The following is a 19,333-nucleotide window of genomic DNA, read 5'->3' as shown; positions in this document are numbered from 1 at the left end:
AGTTAGACTCATTGGGTTATTGGATTAATGGTTACTCCAATATAATAATCCAACCCATTAAGAGGAATTCAAAGAGAGAAAAGACCCTTGGAATTCATGGGATGAATATAAATAGGTTTTTTGGAATGAAGTTTTCATAAGATGAGAAATAGTTGAGAAAGAGATGAAAAGTGTTACTCTTAATCTTCCCTCTTCTTCCTCCTTCTTCCTCCTTGGGCGATTTTTGATCTTGGCCGAACCTCCATGAGTGGCTAGCACCATGAAGGTGGTTCTTCTCTGAAGGCTTCGTTCATGTGATGAACGAAGGATGTGTTCGTGTGGATACCGTAGAGGCGCAGACGTTTGATCGCGCTGAGATCTACATCCAAAGAAAAAGTTGCTGTCGGGATTATGAAGGGCACACAACAAAGGTATACCTCTTATGTAAAACTTAGTATATAATTATTTTCTCCTTCGCATGGATCTTCTAGAGAGGATCTAGTTAATTTTCCGCTACGCTTAAGCATGTTTAGCTCGCTAGATCCCTACAACTTTTAGGTTGATTTACATTTCCCAATCAATTGGCCTTACCTCTAATTGATTATCACATCAGATCTGACTGTTCAAACAAACAGAAAGATACTTTTTTTATCCATTCAATCGATTGATGAGCTATACCAATCGATTAAATCAATCAATTCTGAAGTCTTCTTTTTTCTTGAGAAAGCACTATCAATTAGCTATTTGATTGACAAGATTGAATTGATTAGGCTAATCAATTTAGCATACTTCTATTTTATCTCGAAACTTTTCTCAATTGATTGCCTCAATCGATTACCTTAAGCTCAATCAATTGCTTCAATTGATTGCAGACCTTACTGTGCTCCAATCCGAGTTTATATTAATTGATTGCTCAACCTTAAACTCTGAATCTAAGTTTAGGGTTTCTTTGCCCAACCCTAAAGTCATTGCGACTTGTTGAGACTTCCCGTTGCCTAGCATCTATTCAACCTTGACCTATTTGGATTTCTTTACCAAGTGTCCAGTCAACCTTTGACTCACTTGGATTTTCTATCTCGTGTCAAATGTCCGATCTTCTTTGACCCACTTGGACTTACAGTCTTGTGCTAAGTGTCTGGTTCTTTGTGACCACTTAGACTTCCCTCTTGCCAACTCTCCATTGGACTTCTAGTCACAAAGTGTTCTGTCCTCCATGACCCACTTGGACTTTCCTTTTGCCGATTTTCTATTAGTCTTCTAATCACCAAGTGTCTCATTATCCATAATCCACTTGGACTTTTCTCTTGCCAACTCCCAATTAGACTTCCAATCAGTAAGTGTTCGGTCCTTCATGACCCACTTGGACTTTCTTTTTGCCAACTTCCTGTTGGACTTCCCTTGCCAACTTCATGTTGGTCTTCCAATCACCAAGTGTCGGTCCTCCGTGACCCATTTGAACTTTCTTTTGCTAACTCCCCGTTGGACTTCCAATCATCAAGTATTCAGTCCGTCTGACCCACTTAGACTTCCCCCTTGCCAACTTCCTGTTGGACTTCCAACATTATAAAGTATTTGGTCAACCTTGACCCATTTGACTTCTTTCTCACATATTGATCAAACATTGAAATCCAAGATCAAGCCAACCTGAGATTGACCAACTTGGTTAACCTTGAGTCGAGACCGATTGCACTAACAATCTCCCCCTTTTTGATATTTGATAATATGTTTAAGTTAAGCTAACTTATTAGCTAAATTTCCTTTTTCTCATGCCAAAGCATGGATGGGGGTTTCCTAACTTAAACCCTACATTCTCTCTCTTTTGGCATACATAAAAAAATCTTCTTCCATGATTCATTCCTCTTATCCTTTAAACATAGCAATAGAGGTTCTTTACCTTCTATTGCCGCCAATGCTCAACCTTGAGCATATATCCATCATCCTTATTTCATATCCAAACCATGCCTTTAAGATGAACCTCCCCCTCAAAGCATGCTCCAACTTTTATCATTGCACCAACAATGATTTGAAGTTTCTAAATCTTTAAAAAATCCCAAAGTCTAAGGTATAAGGTTAAAAATTCAACCTTGAATCTAAACCCCTCCTTAATTTCAAATTATTCTCCTTTAACTATCTCTTTATCATTTTCATCAAGAAAATTACCCTTAAATACTTATCCAAGCATTTTGTAGGGTTAGAGATAGTTAAATTACCTAAACATGGCTTAATCGACTGAAATAAACTCATTTTAGTCAAAATTAATAGCTACCAATCGATTGGTATTAGTTACCAATCGATTCCAGCTTGTGCCAATCGATTGGTGTTAGCTTCTAATCAATTACCATACGTACCAATTGATTGATAATTGATAGTAATCAATTGACGTATCTGAATTTTAAACTCTAATTCAAATCAAATTTTAGAAATTCATAAGTAATTCTATGATTTTAAAAAATCATGAAATTTTAAGCAGCCATTACTTATATCATATACTATTAGGGAAAAATAATTTTCTATGAAAATATATCTCATTTTTAAAGAATGGTACAAATTGAAAATCATTGAAAACTTCCATGTTCCACCCTAAACCCTAACTAATCAATGGTGATTCCTATTAACAAGTAGACTTCAGCAAGATTTTCTAAAATACTTTTAAAACTATTTTCAAAAACAATTTCTAACTATGATATATTGGCTAAATGCATATGACTAACACATTAGTTTTCCCTATGATTAACCAACACAAAATTCATTTGTTATGAAACTAAAACTCAAATAGATACATTAATCAATGCCTTGAGTTTTGTTCATCCTCCTAACATCTCAATTGTATCTAATGTATCTCAATACACATACAAGTTAACTCTATAGTTCTTGTGAGGTGTATAAATTGTTTTTTTCTAAATTAAGGGATCATGCATCTCGAACTAGGCATTTTAAACTTCATCATCCTACCTAGATGTCAACTAATGTCATTGTCCTTAATTTCAAAGAATTGAAATATGTAGGTTAATGAGTATGACATACATCTAATGCATATTTTCAAAAGAAAAATGACATAACATGTATTATTTTTTATGACAGTATGAATGATGGCATTGTTGGTTGCTACTCGAAAAACCTAATGGTTCCACTGTACAAAAATTTTGTACAAAGGTCTGAACCTTTTCCTAGCAACCATGTGTTCTTTTAAATTAAATTTGGATCGCCTGCGGAACTTAACACGTTTGATCCAAAGTTTAATCTATTTGTTCTTTTAGGTTTAGACTCGGATCTCCTACGGAACTTAACACGTTCGATCCAAATCACCTAGGTTATTAATTTCATTAAATATTAGTTTCCAGAATTGGCTCCCAGTACTGACGTGGCGAGGCACATGGCCTTCTTGGATATGGGAACAACCACCACCGACTAGACAAAGCCTTTTAAGGAAAGTTAATATTTAATTTCCTTAAATAACTTTAGGTCAACCGAAAAGAACAATCAAATCACAAGGAAAAGAAAAAACAAAAGAACACAACATCGAAAACAAATTAGAAATACTAGAATCGCATGCCTCTTGTATTTGGTATTATTTCCTAAAATAACTAGTATGATGCGGAAATGAAAAATACTAGTTATACCTTTTAGAAAGACCTCTTGATCTTCTACCGTATTCCTCTTCTAACCTCGGACGTTGTGTGGGCAACGATCTTCCGAGATGAGGACCACCTAGCACCTTCTTCTTCTTCCTTCAAGTTTCGGCCAAGCACCAAAATCTAAGGATGAAGAACTTTTTCCACCAACCAAGCTCCAAGGGATGCAAGCTTTCTCTCCTTTTTCTTCTTCTTCTCCAAGTAGTATCCGGCCACCACAAGAGCTCCAAGAAAAGAAGGGTTTCGGCCACCACAAAGAGGAAGAGAGGGAGAAAGGATGGCCGGCCACAACACCAAGGAAAAGAGGGAGAGAATAATAGAGGTTGTCTCTCATGAAGGCACCCCAACCCCCTCTTTTATATTCTTTAGCTTTGGCAAATAAGGAAATTTAATTACAATAAAATTTCTTTAACTTTCCTTGACAACAATTAATTAAGAAAAATTAAATAAAATTTCCTAATTAATTCATCATGGCCGGCCACCTCATGGAGAGCAAACAAGACAATTTTTAATCAACAATTAAAAATTCCTTATTTGTCTTCAGAAATTTCAAAAAATAAAATTTCCTTTTAAAATCCTTTCATGGTTGATAAAAAGAAATTTCTATAATTTTAATTTTTCAACATTTGAATAATTTTCAAAGAGAAAAAATAAAATATCTTTCCTATCTACAAATAAGGAAAGAGATCTAATCTCTTTTCTTAATCTTTTGTAGAAGAGATATTTTAATTTTAATTCTCTCCAATAAATTATATCTTCCACATAAGAAAAATTTAAATTTAAAATTCTTTTAAATTTAATGGGGGCCGGCCACCTAAGCTTGGGTTCAAGCTAGGGCCGGCCACCCATGAACCAAGGCTTGGCCGACCCTAGCTTGAACCACAAGCTAGCTTGGCTGGCCCCTACATCATGGGTACGAAGGTGGGTATAGGTGGGTATAGTACTCTATAAATAAGAGGCTACGATAGGGACCAAGAGGAGGAATTGGTTTTGGTCTCCTGATAAAATTAAGCATCCCGTGTTCGCCCCGAACACACAACTTAATTTTATCAATAATAATTCATTCCACTAGAGAACTATTATTGAACTACCGTACCAATCCCAAATTACATTTTTGGGCTCCTTCTTATTATGAGTGTGTTAGTCTCCCTATGTTTAAGATGTCGAATGTCCACTAATTAAGTGAGTTACTGACAACTCATTTAATTAATATCTTAATCCAAGAATAGTACCACTCAACCTTATCGTCATATCGGACTAAGTCCACCTGTAGGGTTTAACATGACAATCCTTATGAGCTCATCTTGGGGACATTATCAACCTAGATTACTAGGACACAGTTTCCTTCTATAATCAACAACACACACTATAAGTGATATCATTTCCCAACTTATCGGGCTTATTGATTTATCGAACTAAATCTCACCCATTGATAAATTAAAGAAATAAATATCAAATATATGTGCTTGTTATTATATTAGGATTAAGAGCACACACTTCCATAATAACTGAGGTCTTTGTTCCTTTATAAAGTCAGTATAAAAGAAACGACCTCGAATGGTCCTACTCAATACACTCTAAGTGTACTAGTGTAATTATATAGTTAAGATAAACTAATTCCTAATTACACTACGACCTTCCAATGGTTTGTTCCTTTCCATTTTGGTCGTGAGCTACTGTTTATAATTTATAAGGTACTGATAACATCATCTTCTGTATGTGGCACCACATACTATGTTATCTACAATATAAATTAATCAAACAACTACAACTAAATGTAGACAATTTGACCAAATGTGATTCTTTATTCAAAATAAATGTTTACAAAAGTTTAGACTTTCAGTATACACTCTAACAGGCATGACATGTGATAGGGCATACAAGCCTAGCTAGTAGTTATAGCATATAGAAAATACTTTGGTTTTCCATCTAAGTGTCATCATCTAATATTTATGTCAAATTCTTGATTTGACATAAGCAATATTATCTCTCTCAAATGTGTCAAAAACCCACTCATGCACATATTATGATTTTATCCTATTTGTGTCAATTTTAATCAATCTCAATAACTCAATTTTTTATTGGCACATTTTAACCTCTTCAACAGTAAAAATCAATTTTTTATTTTCAAGATGTCACAATACTTTGAAAATGCTCTAAAATGCCAACTTCAGCATAATTGGGTTAACTACCCTTCTAATTAGGGTTGACACACTCTATACCCATTTAGTGTGAAGAGATCACACTTTTAAGAACCCAATACCTATTGGAGTTCATTGGGTGCACTAGATACTCATTAGGGATAACTTCACTAGATACCTTTCTAAGCTTATTAGAAATCTTAGTCATGCTAGTCTCCTCAAGGTCAACACTAGAGATAACCTCGTTTGTAATCTTGATATCTAGACTGAGGGTTAGTTCCATAGTTATATGAAACTCTATAGTATGGGATCATACTTTCCTTAGACTTAGGTTTGTATTTCAAACCCATCTTGTCCATAGATGACTCTTGTCTTCCTAAACCAAGGTTTTGTTTCTTGGACCCTTTAAACATATTTTTCATCTTGCTAATAGTCTTCTTTAGCTTATTAAGTCTTGACCTCAGGACTTGATTTTCAATTATCAAATTCTCAAATTTTGATTTTTCATTATTGCCTTGGATATTTCTTTTTCTAGGCATGTGTCTAATTTTCTTATGGTTCTTTCCTAGATTATTTTTGACCTTCCTATCCTTAGGTAGAGTTTTTCAAGCATGATATGATCTACAATGGTCCTTAGAATTATCATGCTTCCTATTTTTATAATAACATGTTCTAAAATTATAAAACTTATTTCTGTTGGGGATCAATGGCCGACTAGAGGGAGGGGAGGGTTGAATAGACGTCATCCCAAATCTATCACTTTCTTCCTACAATGTTAGTGCGTACAGGAAATACAAACAATATAAAGAAAGCTAATCTAAAAGACAAAAAAGCAAACAAAACTCGACAAGCTCTTTTAAGTGGTTCGGAGATAAGTTGCTCCTATTCCACGATTATCTGTAAGGTAGACGATCACTTTCCATCGATGGATTAGACCCCAGCAAACTTCAACTACCTCAAGTCTTCTTGTGGGTGAAGAAACCTCACGACAACACCAATCAAGATCTCTTGGATTACAAAGAGCACTTGAGAACTTGTTGGCTAATAATTAGGGTTAACAATCAATAATTTCGTCAACCTTAATCAAACTCCCAAGCCTTGGTTATATAGGCCACGGGTTGGAAAACCCCACTTACCAGTCGATTGGTAAATGTGCCAGTCGACTGCCCTTTGTGGAAATTTGACCGTTATATCCCAACGGCTCGATACCAGTTGACTGACAAAAGTACTAGTCGACTGCTCCACACTGACCAAACGAACAGAGGCATTTTGTTCGCTCCTAGTCAGACCACCAGTCGACTGGTGTATGTACCAGTCAACTGGTAAAACTCTAAACCTAGGATTCCTGTCACGCCCCAGGTAGTCCCTGCTAGAAGAAATTTCGGCAGCATCTCCCCTGCACGGGTGACAATATGAAACTTTACTACAAACCCTCTAGGCCACACAAACCTCGGCCAACACGGCCAGAATAATAATAACAAACATAACTAACAATTCACGCAGTTTATATATTTCAGCCTCTGGCTGACACAACCATGCATTTTATATTAACTAAAACCTACTCCACTACTACGACGGAAAACACATAACACAATAGAGAAATCAATGTAACGGAAAAATAGGTGTAGTAGACCAAAACTCGATGAAAATCCTCGAGTACAATCACAAGTACATAGATCAACAAGTAGATCATCACAAAAACAAGGAACCAAGTCCGTAAGCAGAAAATCGTCGCGACACGAATTGCGGACTAGCGACTGGAATCTCCTGACGACCTCAACTTGAAATAGGTATAATCAACGGGGTGAGTCCAACACTCAGCGGATACCAAGTTGACATGCATAGTAAGAAATAACCAATAGTTACAAATATGTGTACAGTCTCCTGAAGTAATGGAAAATGTAAAACTGTAAGAAAAGGAGAAGTTGTACTCACCAGGACCTCCTATCAGAATAATAAGGTCGTCAGACCGTAAATAACATGTCCCTGTATGCATGTCAATCATATGCATTCATCCAATATGCAACAAATGAAGTACAGTAAACACAAGCAATAAATGCAATCATGCATATGATGCAAATGACATGGTCACCCCTGAAGCCAGTCAACCATCTCACACATGATGGTGAGACTGTGGGTAGGGCTATGACAACTGTGCACTCTGCCATCACTACTCCTGATGAGTGACCGAGTGGATAGGATGCTGTCATAGTACACTAATCCTCCTATCTCAAATCATAAGTGGGGGAGCTTAATGCTCTCATCTCCCTGAGACAATCCAAAGGAGGGAACCTTGACGTGCTACTACGCTGCGTCACACTACCCATGAGTGGACCAGCGGAGCATTGACAGAGCAAACTGCCACACACCCTGCCTGATATACCACTAACCCATTAGTGGTTGTGTGTGCATATCCATGTAACTGACGATGAGCTCAACAATAATGGTGCTACCAATCGCACGACATGCAATCATGCAAGATGGTGCATGAAACTAAGCATGCAAATCCTGACCATATCTACCTCCATAAAACATGTACCAAAAATAAATGGATCAAATAAATAGGGCTAGGTACACGGGTCAGATATGGTAAATGTCTAGTCCGGTATATCATAAGGCATGGTATGTCACTACCTCTATAAGCATAAATAATCATGGCAACAACAAGAGGGTATAAAACATAAATGCAGAACAGATAAAAACATGCAACAAGTATCATGTAGTGACATACCAAAGTAAAGATAAACATAATTATTACTAGAGGCTATAACCTACTACGCATATCAACATGACATTATCAAAAGAGATAAGTCAAGGTACCCACCTCAAAATATAGTGCATGCCAAAGGTAATCCCACGTAAGGCAGCTCTTCACAAATCAGAGTTCTGTAACAACACCTTTAATTTAGCTACTACCACAAATATCAAATAGCTAAATCAAATTCTTATTTACCCGGAACCCTAATTCATTCATTATATCTCGATTAGCTACATAATCGAGTCTAACCCGAAGCTTAGATTATATCTATTATTTAATCCCTAGCTAAGTATAGCTCATATGTTAATTAGGGTTAGCTCTATTAACCTTAACTATCAAGACAACCACTTGGGTCTATCATTTATAATCTTCCTAATTTCAATTTTAGGTGTAAGCTACAGCAAGAATAAATTCCTCCACCTCTTACCTCAACTCAAGCCACCACTGTTGACTCGCCGTCGGAGATCGTAGCTGCTGGGAATACGCGAAAACACCACTACTCTGGCTGGAAACCTCCTCACTGCCCGGATCAAAAGGAGATCAAGAAAGCAACCAAGAAATCTATTCACCATCATAATCCAATAGTAAAATAGCTTCCATTACCTCTTCCTCTTCAATTTCCGGTGATGATAGAAAGCAACAATGGCTGGTTGAAACCAAATCTGTTGTATTAACCCATTGTCGGAAACCCTAGGTCAGCGCTGAAGTAGAGAGTTCAACTTAAGGACTAAGGCTAGGGCACAAGATATACCTCAGGCGTTGGGCGATGCCGGCAAGTGGTGGCAGCAAGCAGTGGTTAGGGCACGACTCAGAGAAAATCAAGAGAAGAGGGATGGGTCGAGGCTAGCCGCGTTAGCGATGACCGACTCAGTCCTCACAGTGGCAGTGGCTAGGGCACTGGCGAGAGATCAACTCGGATGCTCAGCTTCTATCCACGACCCGAAGAGGAAAGATCGGGTGGCGCTCGGCATTGTGGCTCACGGTGAGAAGGAAAACTAGGGCACGGGCGACTACGGCTAGGGGACAGCAAGAATGGCAACGCCACTGCTTCGACAAAGGGTAGCGCAGCGCAAGGAGGAGATGGCGCGATCGGAATCTCTATGACGAGGTAGCGATGGTGGCAGAGAAGGGGAAAGTGACGCTAGGGCTTCAGGCTTTCCTTTGGCCGGGGGTTATGAACACGGGGGAGGGGAGAAGAGGAGGAAACGGGGATGGCGTCGGGTGAGAAACGGAGGAAAAGAAAAAGAAAAAGAAAACTTTTCCTCGTTCAATTGGGTAGCCTAAACAGGCTTCCCCTAGTCCAAATATTTATCCCTGTAACCTACACCATACGACCTCCGAAAAATTCTCAAAAATTTTCTAAAATTCTGGAAAATTTTGTTAAGGTTATTCCTCTATTTAACCTTATTATTTAATTAATATTTGTTGCCATATTTTACATTCTCCCCCACTAATAAAAATTTAATCCCCAAATTTTCGTTATTTACCATCAGCAAATACTAGCAACATAGCTAAATAGTATAAATGCTAAATGGAAAAGATGTGGGTATCGAGCTCTGATCATATCCTCAAGCTCCCAAGTAGCCTCCTCATCAGAATGATGTTGCCATCTGACTTTAACCAGCCGGATAGTCTTGTTCCGCAGCTGACGCTCTTTCTCATCCAGAATCCGTATTGGAACCTCCTCGTAGGTAACGTCAGGCTGAATGGGAACTGGTATATCTGACAGAACATGTGCTGGGTTAGCTACGTATCTCCTCAACATAGACACATGGAGCACATCGTGAACGCCTGCCAAAGACGGTGGTAGCGCTAGACGATAAGCTACTGCTCCAATCCTCTCTAAGATCTGGAAAGACCCAAAGTATCGTGGAGCTAGCTTACTTCGGAGGCCAAATCTCTTCACCCCTTTCGTGGATGAGACTCTTAGAAAAACATGGTCGCTAGTAGAGAACTCCAGGGGTCTGCGTCTCTGATCAGTATAACTCTTCTAGCGGTCCTGTGCCTCGAACATCTTCCGTCTAATAGTACAGACCAACTTTGCCTCTTGCTGAGCTCTATGAGGTCCTAATAGCTGGACCTCCCCAACCTCCTCCCAGAGGGTGGGTGTCCGACAAGGCCTACTATACAACGCTTTAAACGGTGCCATCTGAATAGCCGAATGATAGCTGTTGTTGTAGGCGAACTCTACCAATGGCAAGTGGTCCTCCTAACTACCTCCAAAATCCATAACACAAGATCTCAACAAGTCCTCTAGAGTTTGAATAATCCGCTCTGACTGTCCCTCTATCTGCGGACAGAAAGCTGTACTGAAATGAAGCTGAGTGCCCAAGGCCTGCTGTAGACTCTGCCAGAACCGGGATGTGAACCGTGGGTCTCTATTCGATATAATACTCAATGGAACACCATGTAATCTGATGATCTCCCAACAATACAACTCTGCCAATCGATCCAGAGAATCGATCTTCCAGATCACCAAGAAGTGTGTGGATTTGGTTAATCGATCAACGACTATCCAAATCATGTCGTGGCCTCATCGTGTCCTAGGCAATCCCACCACAAAATCCATAGTGGTGTGCTCCCATTTTCACTCTGGAATCGGAATCCTCTGAAATAATCTGATAGGTCTCTGGTGTTCAGCCTTCAACTACTGACAGACAAGACATCTAACTATAAATTTTGCGATGTCTTTCTTCATGCAGTTCAACCAATAGGAATGCCTCAAGTCTTGATACATGCGGGTTCCACCTGGGTGGATCACAAATTGAGAGCGATGTGCCTCATGAATTAGCTCCTACAAGACCGGGTGAGATTGAGGTACGCATAATCTGTCTTGGAAATAAATAAAGCCCTCTTCATCTTGGGTGAACTCGGTCTGCTATCCGGAAGCTATCTGGCTGCTAATGGACTGTAAGCGCTGATCATCGGCCTGGGCCTCTCGGATCCTCATCCTGATCGACGATTGAGCAACCATGGTAACCAGAATATCCTGCTCTCTTCGCCCCTGCTCCTCAAGGCCCAACTCGGAAAAATCCTGAATCAAGTCCGTGACCACAACTCGGTGGCAAGCTAAAGTCCCTTTGGACTTCCGGCTAAGCGCATCGACAACCACATTAGCTTTCCTTGGGTGGTAGCTAATAGTACAGTCATAATCCTTCAGAAACTCCATCTATCTCCTCTGTCGGAGATTGAGTTCCTTCTGAGTGAAAAGGTATTTGAGACTCTTATGATCAGTGAGAATCTCAAATGTAATACCATAAAGGTGATGCCGCCAAGTCTTCAAAGATAATATAATGGCGGCTAGCTCCAAATCATGTACTGGGTAGTTCTTCTCATATTCCTTCAACTGATGAGAAGCATAAGAGACTACCCTGCCGTGCTGCATCAGGACATCACCCAAATCCTGAAGAGAAGCGTCGGTATAGAGTACAAATCCGTCCTCTCTAGGAGGTAAAACCAAAACTGGTGCCGACACTAATCTCCGCTTCAGCTCCTGAAAACTAGTCTCACAAGCTTCTAACCAAGTGAATTTCATGCCTTTCCTGGTCAGGCGTGTCAGCGACATAGCGATACGCGAGAAACCCTCGACGAAACGTCTATAATATCCACCAATCCCAAGAAATTCTGGATCTCCTGAACTGATTTTGGCTGCTCCCAACTGGTGACAGCCTCGATCTTTTGAGGGTCTACTGAAATACCTCGGCTAGACACCACGTGCCCTAGAAAACCAACTGAGGATAGCCAAAAAGTAGACTTGCTGAACTTCGCGTATAGACGATGTCGTCGAAGAATCTCCAAGACAATGCGAAGATGCTGTGCATGTTCCTCCTCGGAACGAGAGTAAATCAAAATGTCATCGATAAAGACAACAATGAACTGATCTAGATACTCCATAAAGATGCGGTTCATCAAATCCATAAACACCGCTGGAGCGTTGGTAAGCCCAAATGGCATTACCAAAAAGTTATAATGTCCGTATCTGGTACGGAATGCTGTCTTCTGAATATCAGATTCTTTGACTCTCAACTGATGATATTTGAATCACAGATCAATCTTAGAATATACTGATGTACCTCTGAGCTGATCAAACAAATCCTCGATCTGTGGTAAGGGGTACATATTCTTGACGGTCACTGCATTCAGTTGTCTGTAATCGATGCACAACATTAGAGTACCATCCTTTTTCTTGACAAATAATACCGGAGAACCCCACGGAGACACACTAGGCAGAATAAATCCCTTGTCTAATAAATACTGGAGTTGGACCTTTAGCTCGTCCAACTCTTTCAGTGTCATACGGTAAGGAGCTTTCAATGCTAGCGCGACCCCCGGAATCAGCTCAATAGCAAACTCCGCTTGCCTTTGGGGAGACAAACCTGGTAGCTCATCTAGAAATACATCCGGATACTCTCGGACCACTGGAACGTCGAGAGCTGGGAACTACTGTTGTCATCAGTATTAATCAAAGATAGAAGAAATCCTTGACAGCCATGTGATAGCAGCTTCTGAGCCTGAATCGCAGAAATGATCGATATGCCGTCATCCCTGATGTTAGTGAAATCCCACGAGGGTTGGTTCGGAGGTCGGAATGTGACCACCCTCGTCTGGCAATCAACCGTGGTATAATATGCGGACAACCAATCCATGCCAAGGATAATGTCGAACTCGACCATTTCCAGTACTAATAAATCAACCATGAGTATCATATTGCCAAAGTCTAATGGGCAACCTCTGACCTCTTGAGTGATGTCCAATGTATCACCGGACGGTAGGGAGACGGTCAATCACTTCGGTCTAAGGGTAGGTAGTCTACCTATGCCCCTCATAAAGGAACGGGAAATAAAGGAATGTGAGCTACCAGTATCTATCAGCATATCAGCGGATAATGCATAAAGTAAAACCATACCACGGAAAACTGATCGGTCGGCCCGCTGCGCACCTCTCTGGTAACCGCGTGAATACACCCAGTCTCTGGCGGTGGTGGAGGTGGTAGTGCTGCCAAAGGCTGCTGCGCTTGAGTCTGAGCCTGCCACTGTGACGGTGCCGGGTACTGAGCTAGAGACGGATATGTGAGCTGCGATTGATACTGAACCGGTGGCTGAGGCAGCGACTAGTACTGAACCAATGGCTGAGACTATGGCTGATACTTTACTAGGGGCTGAGGCTGTGACTGGTACTAAACTAGTAGCTGGGGCTGCAGCTGATACTACACTAATGGCTGAGGCTATGACTGGTACTACCCTTGAGTCAAATACTGTGGTCCCAGAACAGAGCTCTGTGGTACTATGAGGGCACTGGAGTGCTCCTGTCCGTGCATGCCATATGCAGCTACTGCAGGGGGAGTTGTCCTCTGCTGGCTATGTGAAGATTGCCCTCTCTACCCTCCTCACCGAGTCCTTGATTGACTGTGTTGCCCTCTATGAATAGAAACCCCAGAAGCAATATGCTGAGCCTTCAGTGAACAGTCTCGGCTTAGGTGCTCGAGTTATTTGCAGTAATAGCAAACTGACTATCCCAGGCCACAGGCTGATGTGATGTGGTCTCTGGACCCACATCTGGTGCAGTGAATGTCGCTAGCGGACTATTTCCGGTTCTGCTGAGGAGACCAAAAATGTCCTGATGAAGATCACCCTGACTTTTGAGGCTGACCAAATACCCCAGAAGTATCCTGCCCTGGCCGATTACGACCACTCTGCTACTATCTGGTAGCCTATGGCTACTAGATCTGCCCTGATGTCCGATCTGTCTGCTTCCGCTTCTTGTCCAGATATGTTCTCTGGTGTGCTGACTCAATCATAAGTGCTCTGTCCAAGGCCTCTATGTAAGATGAACTCCCAAAATCGGCAATCTTTACTTACAGATGTCCATCCAGTCCCTAAACAAACTAAAGCATACGAGATTTGTCCTCAACAACTAATTCTGGAAAAAATATAGTCAGCTGATTAAACTCAGCATTGTACTCTGTCACTATGCAATTGTTCTGACAAAGACTCAGAAAATCTTGATGGCGGGTCATCTGATATGACCATGGAAAGTACCGGCTCTAAAAAGCCTCTCTGAACCTCGCCCAGGTGAGGTTCTGATTACCTATGATGGAACGCTGTGTATCCCACCAGATATCGGCCTCGTCCCGTAAATGGAAAGCAGCCAGCTCTGCTTTCTCCCACTCGGAGCATACCATGTAGTAAAGGTCCGCTCCATAGTCTCTATTCAGGACTGGGCCACACTCAGATCGGTCTCTCCACGGAATAGGGTGAATCAACTTTTCATTGACCCTGCCAAAGCTGGGATCCGAGCTCGTGCCGTAACTATACCAGTAAGGTGAGTAGGGACTATTGCGGGAACGGGCAAAACCATTAGAGCTGGTACTATAGGTGGTACCGCTGGATAGGCCAGGGGAGGTATCCTCGGTGTTGCTACATAAGCTAGGACAGGTGCCGCTGGTGGCACTGCAGGGTCAGTATAGGTGGGCACGGCTGGAGGTACAATAGGTGTAACTGGTGCTACTGGTGCTTGTGTCGGGTACGTAGCAGCAAGTACTGTTGGAGGAGGTGTCGGATATGCCGTAAGAGGCACCGCTGGTGGCACTATGAATACTGTAGGAGTGGGTACGACGAGTATGGTCGGGGTAGGTACCTCTGAAACCATCGGAGTTTGAGAGCCCGATGCACTCGTAGTACAATGTGGAGTTTGTCCCTGACCGGCAGGCTCGTCCCCAGCAGACACCTCTAGCGACTCCGTCGCCAGGGATTCCAATGTCCTCTTGCGTGGACGTCCTGAACCATGCCTCGGAGTGGGAACACGTGCATTTCGCCTCATCTCTATTAAATTATGTTCCAGATATTAATACAAGTATCAAAATTATAAAAATTAATATTTTACCTATTTGTTGTCTGGAGATGTTCCGTCGCTATCCAGCCCCCATTTATGACCTCGGAACTCCGAAATGAGAAAATCGAAGGAAATCCGTACAAATCCGAAAATACCTAGATTACTCGAATAACCTGGGCTCTAATACCAAAAGAATTGGTATCAGATTAACTCAAAAAAATCCAAAACAAAAAGCAAGTATCGAATACCTTGATCTGATACTAAATTATTTGGTATCAGATTAACTCGAAAATTCAAAACACTAAAAAAACAACATGCATCGTAAACCTGCTCTGATACCAAAAATATTGGTATCAAATTAACTAAAAAATCCAGAACACGAAAAATAGGTATCGTAAACCTGCTCTAATACCAAAAATATTGGTATCAGATTTACATAAAAAAAAAAAATCCAAAATGAAAATCAAGTAACGTATACCTTGCTCTGATACCAAAAATATTATCACACCCCAGATAGTCCCTGCCAGAAGAAATTTCGGCAGCATCTCCCCTGTACAGGTGACAATCTGAGACTTATAAACACAGATCAACAAGTAGATCATCAGAAAAACAAGGAACCAAGTCCGTAAGCAAAAAATCGTCGCGACACGAAGTGCGGACTAGCGACTGGAATCTTCTGACGACCTCAACCTGAAATAGGTATAATCAACGGGGTGAGTCCAACGCTTAGCGGATACCAAGTTGACATGCATAGTAAGAAATATCCAATAGTAACAAATATGTGTACAGTCTCCTGAAATAATGGAAAATGTAAAACTGTAAGAAAAGAAGTTGTACTCACTAGGACCTCCTATCAGAATAATAAGGTCGTCAGACCATAAATAACATGGCCCTGTATGCATGTCAATCATATGCATCCATCCAATATGTAACAAATAAAGTGTAACAAACACAAGCAATAAATGTAATCATGCATATGATGCAAATGACATGGTCACCCCTGACGCCAGTCAACCATTTCACACACGATGGTGAGACTGTGGGTAGGGATATGACAACTGTGCACTCTGCCATCACTGCTCCTGATGAGTGATCCAGTGGATACGATGTTGTCAAAGTACACTAATCCTCCTATCCCAAATCATAAGTGGGGGAGCTTAATGCTCTCATCTCCCTGAGACAATCTAAAGGAGGGAACCTTGACGTGCTACTACGCTGCGTCACACTACCCATGAGTGGACCAGCGGAGCATTGACAGAGCAAACTGCCACACACCCTGCCTGATATACCACTAACCCATGAGTGGTTGTGTGTGCAGATCCATGTAACTGGCGATGAGCTCAACAATAATGGTGCTACCAATCGCACGACATGCAATCATGCAAGATGGTGCATGAAACTAAGCATGCAAATCCTGACCATATCTACCTCCATAAAATATGTACCAAAAATAAATGGATCAAATAAATAGGGCTAGGTACACGCGTCAGATATGGTAAATGTCTAGTCCAATATATCATAAGGCATGGTATGTCACTACCTCTATAAGCATAAATAATCATGGCAACAACAAGAGGGTATAAAACATAAATGCAGAATAGATAAAAACATGCAACAAGTATCATGTAGTGACATACCAAAGTAAAGATAAACATAATTATTACTAGAGGCTATAACCTACTACGCATATCAACATGACATTATCAAAAGAGATAAGTCAAGGTACCCACCTCAAAATATAGTGCATGCCAAAGGTAATCCCACGTAAGGTAGCTCATCATAAATCAGAGTCCTGTAACAACACCTTTAATTTAGCTACTACCACAAATATCAAATAGCTAAATCAAATTCTTATTTACCCGGAACCCTAATTCATTCATTATATCTCGATTAGCTACATAATCGAGTCTAACCCGAAGCTTAGATTAAATCTATTATTTAATCCCTAACTAAGTATAACTCATAAGTTAATTAGGGTTAGCTCTATTAACCTTAACTATCAAGACAACCACTTGGGTCTATCATTTCTAATCTTCCTAATTTCAATTTTAGGTGTAAACTATAGCAAGGATAAATTCCTCCACCTCTTAGCTCAATTCAAGCCACCACTGTTGACTTGTGGCCGGAGATCGCAGTTGCTGGGAATACCTGGAAACACCACTACTCTGGTTGGAAACCTCTTCACTGCCTAGATCAAAAGGAGATCAAGAAAACAACCAAAAAATCTATTCACTATCACAATCCAGCAACAAAATAGCTTCCATTACCTCTTCCTCTTCAATCGCCAGTGATGATAGCAAGCAATAGTGGCTGGTAAAAACTAAATCTGTTGTATCAGCCCATTGCCGGAAACCCTAGGTCAGCGCTGAAGCAGAGAGTTCAACTTAAGGAATAAGGCTAGGGCACGAGATATACCTCAGGCGTTGGGCGGCGTCGGTAAGTGGTGGTAGCAAGCAGTGATTAGAGCACAACTCGGAGAAAATCAAGAGAAGAGGGATAGGTCAAGGCTAGCCTCATCGGCGATGTCCGGCTCAGTCCTCGCAGTGGCAGTGGCTAGGGCACCGACAAGAGGTCAACTCGGAAGCTTGGCTTCTATCCACGACCCGGAGAGGAAAGATCAGGTGGCACTCGGTACTATGGCTCGCGGTGAGAAGGAAAACTAGGGCATGGGTGACTGCGGCTAGGGCACAGCAAGAACAGCAACGCCACTGCTCCGACGAAGGGTAGCGCAGCGCGGATGTTGAGCGACGCAAGGAGGAGATGGTGCGATCGGAATCTCTGCGACGAGGCAACGATGGGGGCAGAGAAGGGGAAAGTGACGCTAGGGCTTCGGGATTTCCTTTGGTGGGGGGTTATGAACATGGGGAAGGGGAGAAGAGGAGGAAATGGGGATTGCGTCGGGTGAGAAACGAAGAAAAAGAAAAAGAAAAAGAAAAGGAAAAGAAAAAGAAAAATAAAACTTTTCCTCGTTCAATGGGGTAGCCTAAACAGGCTTTCCCTAGTCTCAATATTTATCGTCGTAACCTACACCATACGACCTTCGAAAAATTCTCAAAAAATTTATAAAAATTCCTAAAAATTCTGTTAAGGTTATTACTCTATTTAACCTTATTATTTAATTAATATTTATTGCCATATTTTTCAATTCCCCTTCCCGAGTATATTTTTCTTGCACTCAGACCCTCACGACTCACTTGAATCTTCATCACAGTCTTGACCTCTTGCTTCTTCCTTTGGCTCTTGTCCCTCGGATACATTCAAGCCTGCGGCTTGTCCCAATAATATCCTTCATGTATACCTTGAAGTGCACTTCCCTTTGCTCTTGTCCTTGCTACCTTGTCCACGGTCCTTCGGATGCTCCATCCTTCATCAGAACGAAGCCATCAAGCTGAGTCATATGTGTTGGTTGCTACTCGAAATACCGTTCTAGTTCCCCTGTATAAAAATTTGTACGAGCATAGAACTATCCTAGCTACCCATGTGCTCTACTGAAGTTAAATTTGGATTGCAAACGATGCTTAACATTATTAATCCAAATTGTCCTTCAGAAGCTAAACTTGGATTAGAAATGATACTTAACATTTTTACTCCAAGTTTAACTGATGTGTTCTTCCTAAGTTAAACCATATTACAAAAGTTAATTAAATATCTATTTCAAAGATCGGCTTCTAGGTTAAACATGGCGAGGCACTAGGCGTTCTTGGGTATGAGATCATCCACCATTTCCTAGACAAAGTCTTTTAAAGAAATCGGATATTTAACTTCTTACAGTAAACTAGGTTTAACTACAGAGACCTCAATAGAAGCATAATATCGAAACATGAAATCGAAAAATAAAATTGATAACAAAACGATAACCTAAAACCGATAGCCTCTTGTGTTTGGTTTTTCAAGATCTATACAAAGAAGATGAACTAGTTATGATGCGGAAACAAATAACTAGTTATACCTTTTTGTAACTTATAGACATCTCGATCTTCTGTTGTATTCCT

The 19,333-nt window shown here is 40.8% G+C and overlaps 1 protein-coding gene across 1 annotated transcript; it reads right to left on the bottom strand.

Annotated features, from left to right (window-relative positions):
• Positions 1-14,768: 14,768 nt before the first annotated feature.
• Positions 14,769-15,329, bottom strand: LOC122054941 (calphotin-like). Its single transcript, XM_042616354.1, has one exon. The coding sequence runs from the start codon at positions 15,327-15,329 to the stop codon at positions 14,769-14,771; it is 561 nt and encodes a 186-aa protein (XP_042472288.1).
• Between the last annotated feature and the right edge of the window lie 4,004 nt (positions 15,330-19,333).

The sequence above is a fragment of the Zingiber officinale genome, chromosome 3B (genome assembly GCF_018446385.1).
Source record: "Zingiber officinale cultivar Zhangliang chromosome 3B, Zo_v1.1, whole genome shotgun sequence".
Classification (NCBI taxonomy): domain Eukaryota; kingdom Viridiplantae; phylum Streptophyta; class Magnoliopsida; order Zingiberales; family Zingiberaceae; genus Zingiber; species Zingiber officinale.
Note: the sequence above shows the minus strand (reverse complement) of the source record. Positions and strands in the feature narration are given on the sequence as shown.

Bases quoted from the DNA above. Each gene is read 5' to 3' on its own strand.
- LOC122054941 (XM_042616354.1), bottom strand. From the start codon at position 15,329: ATGAGGCGAAATGCACGTGTTCCCACTCCGAGGCATGGTTCAGGACGT.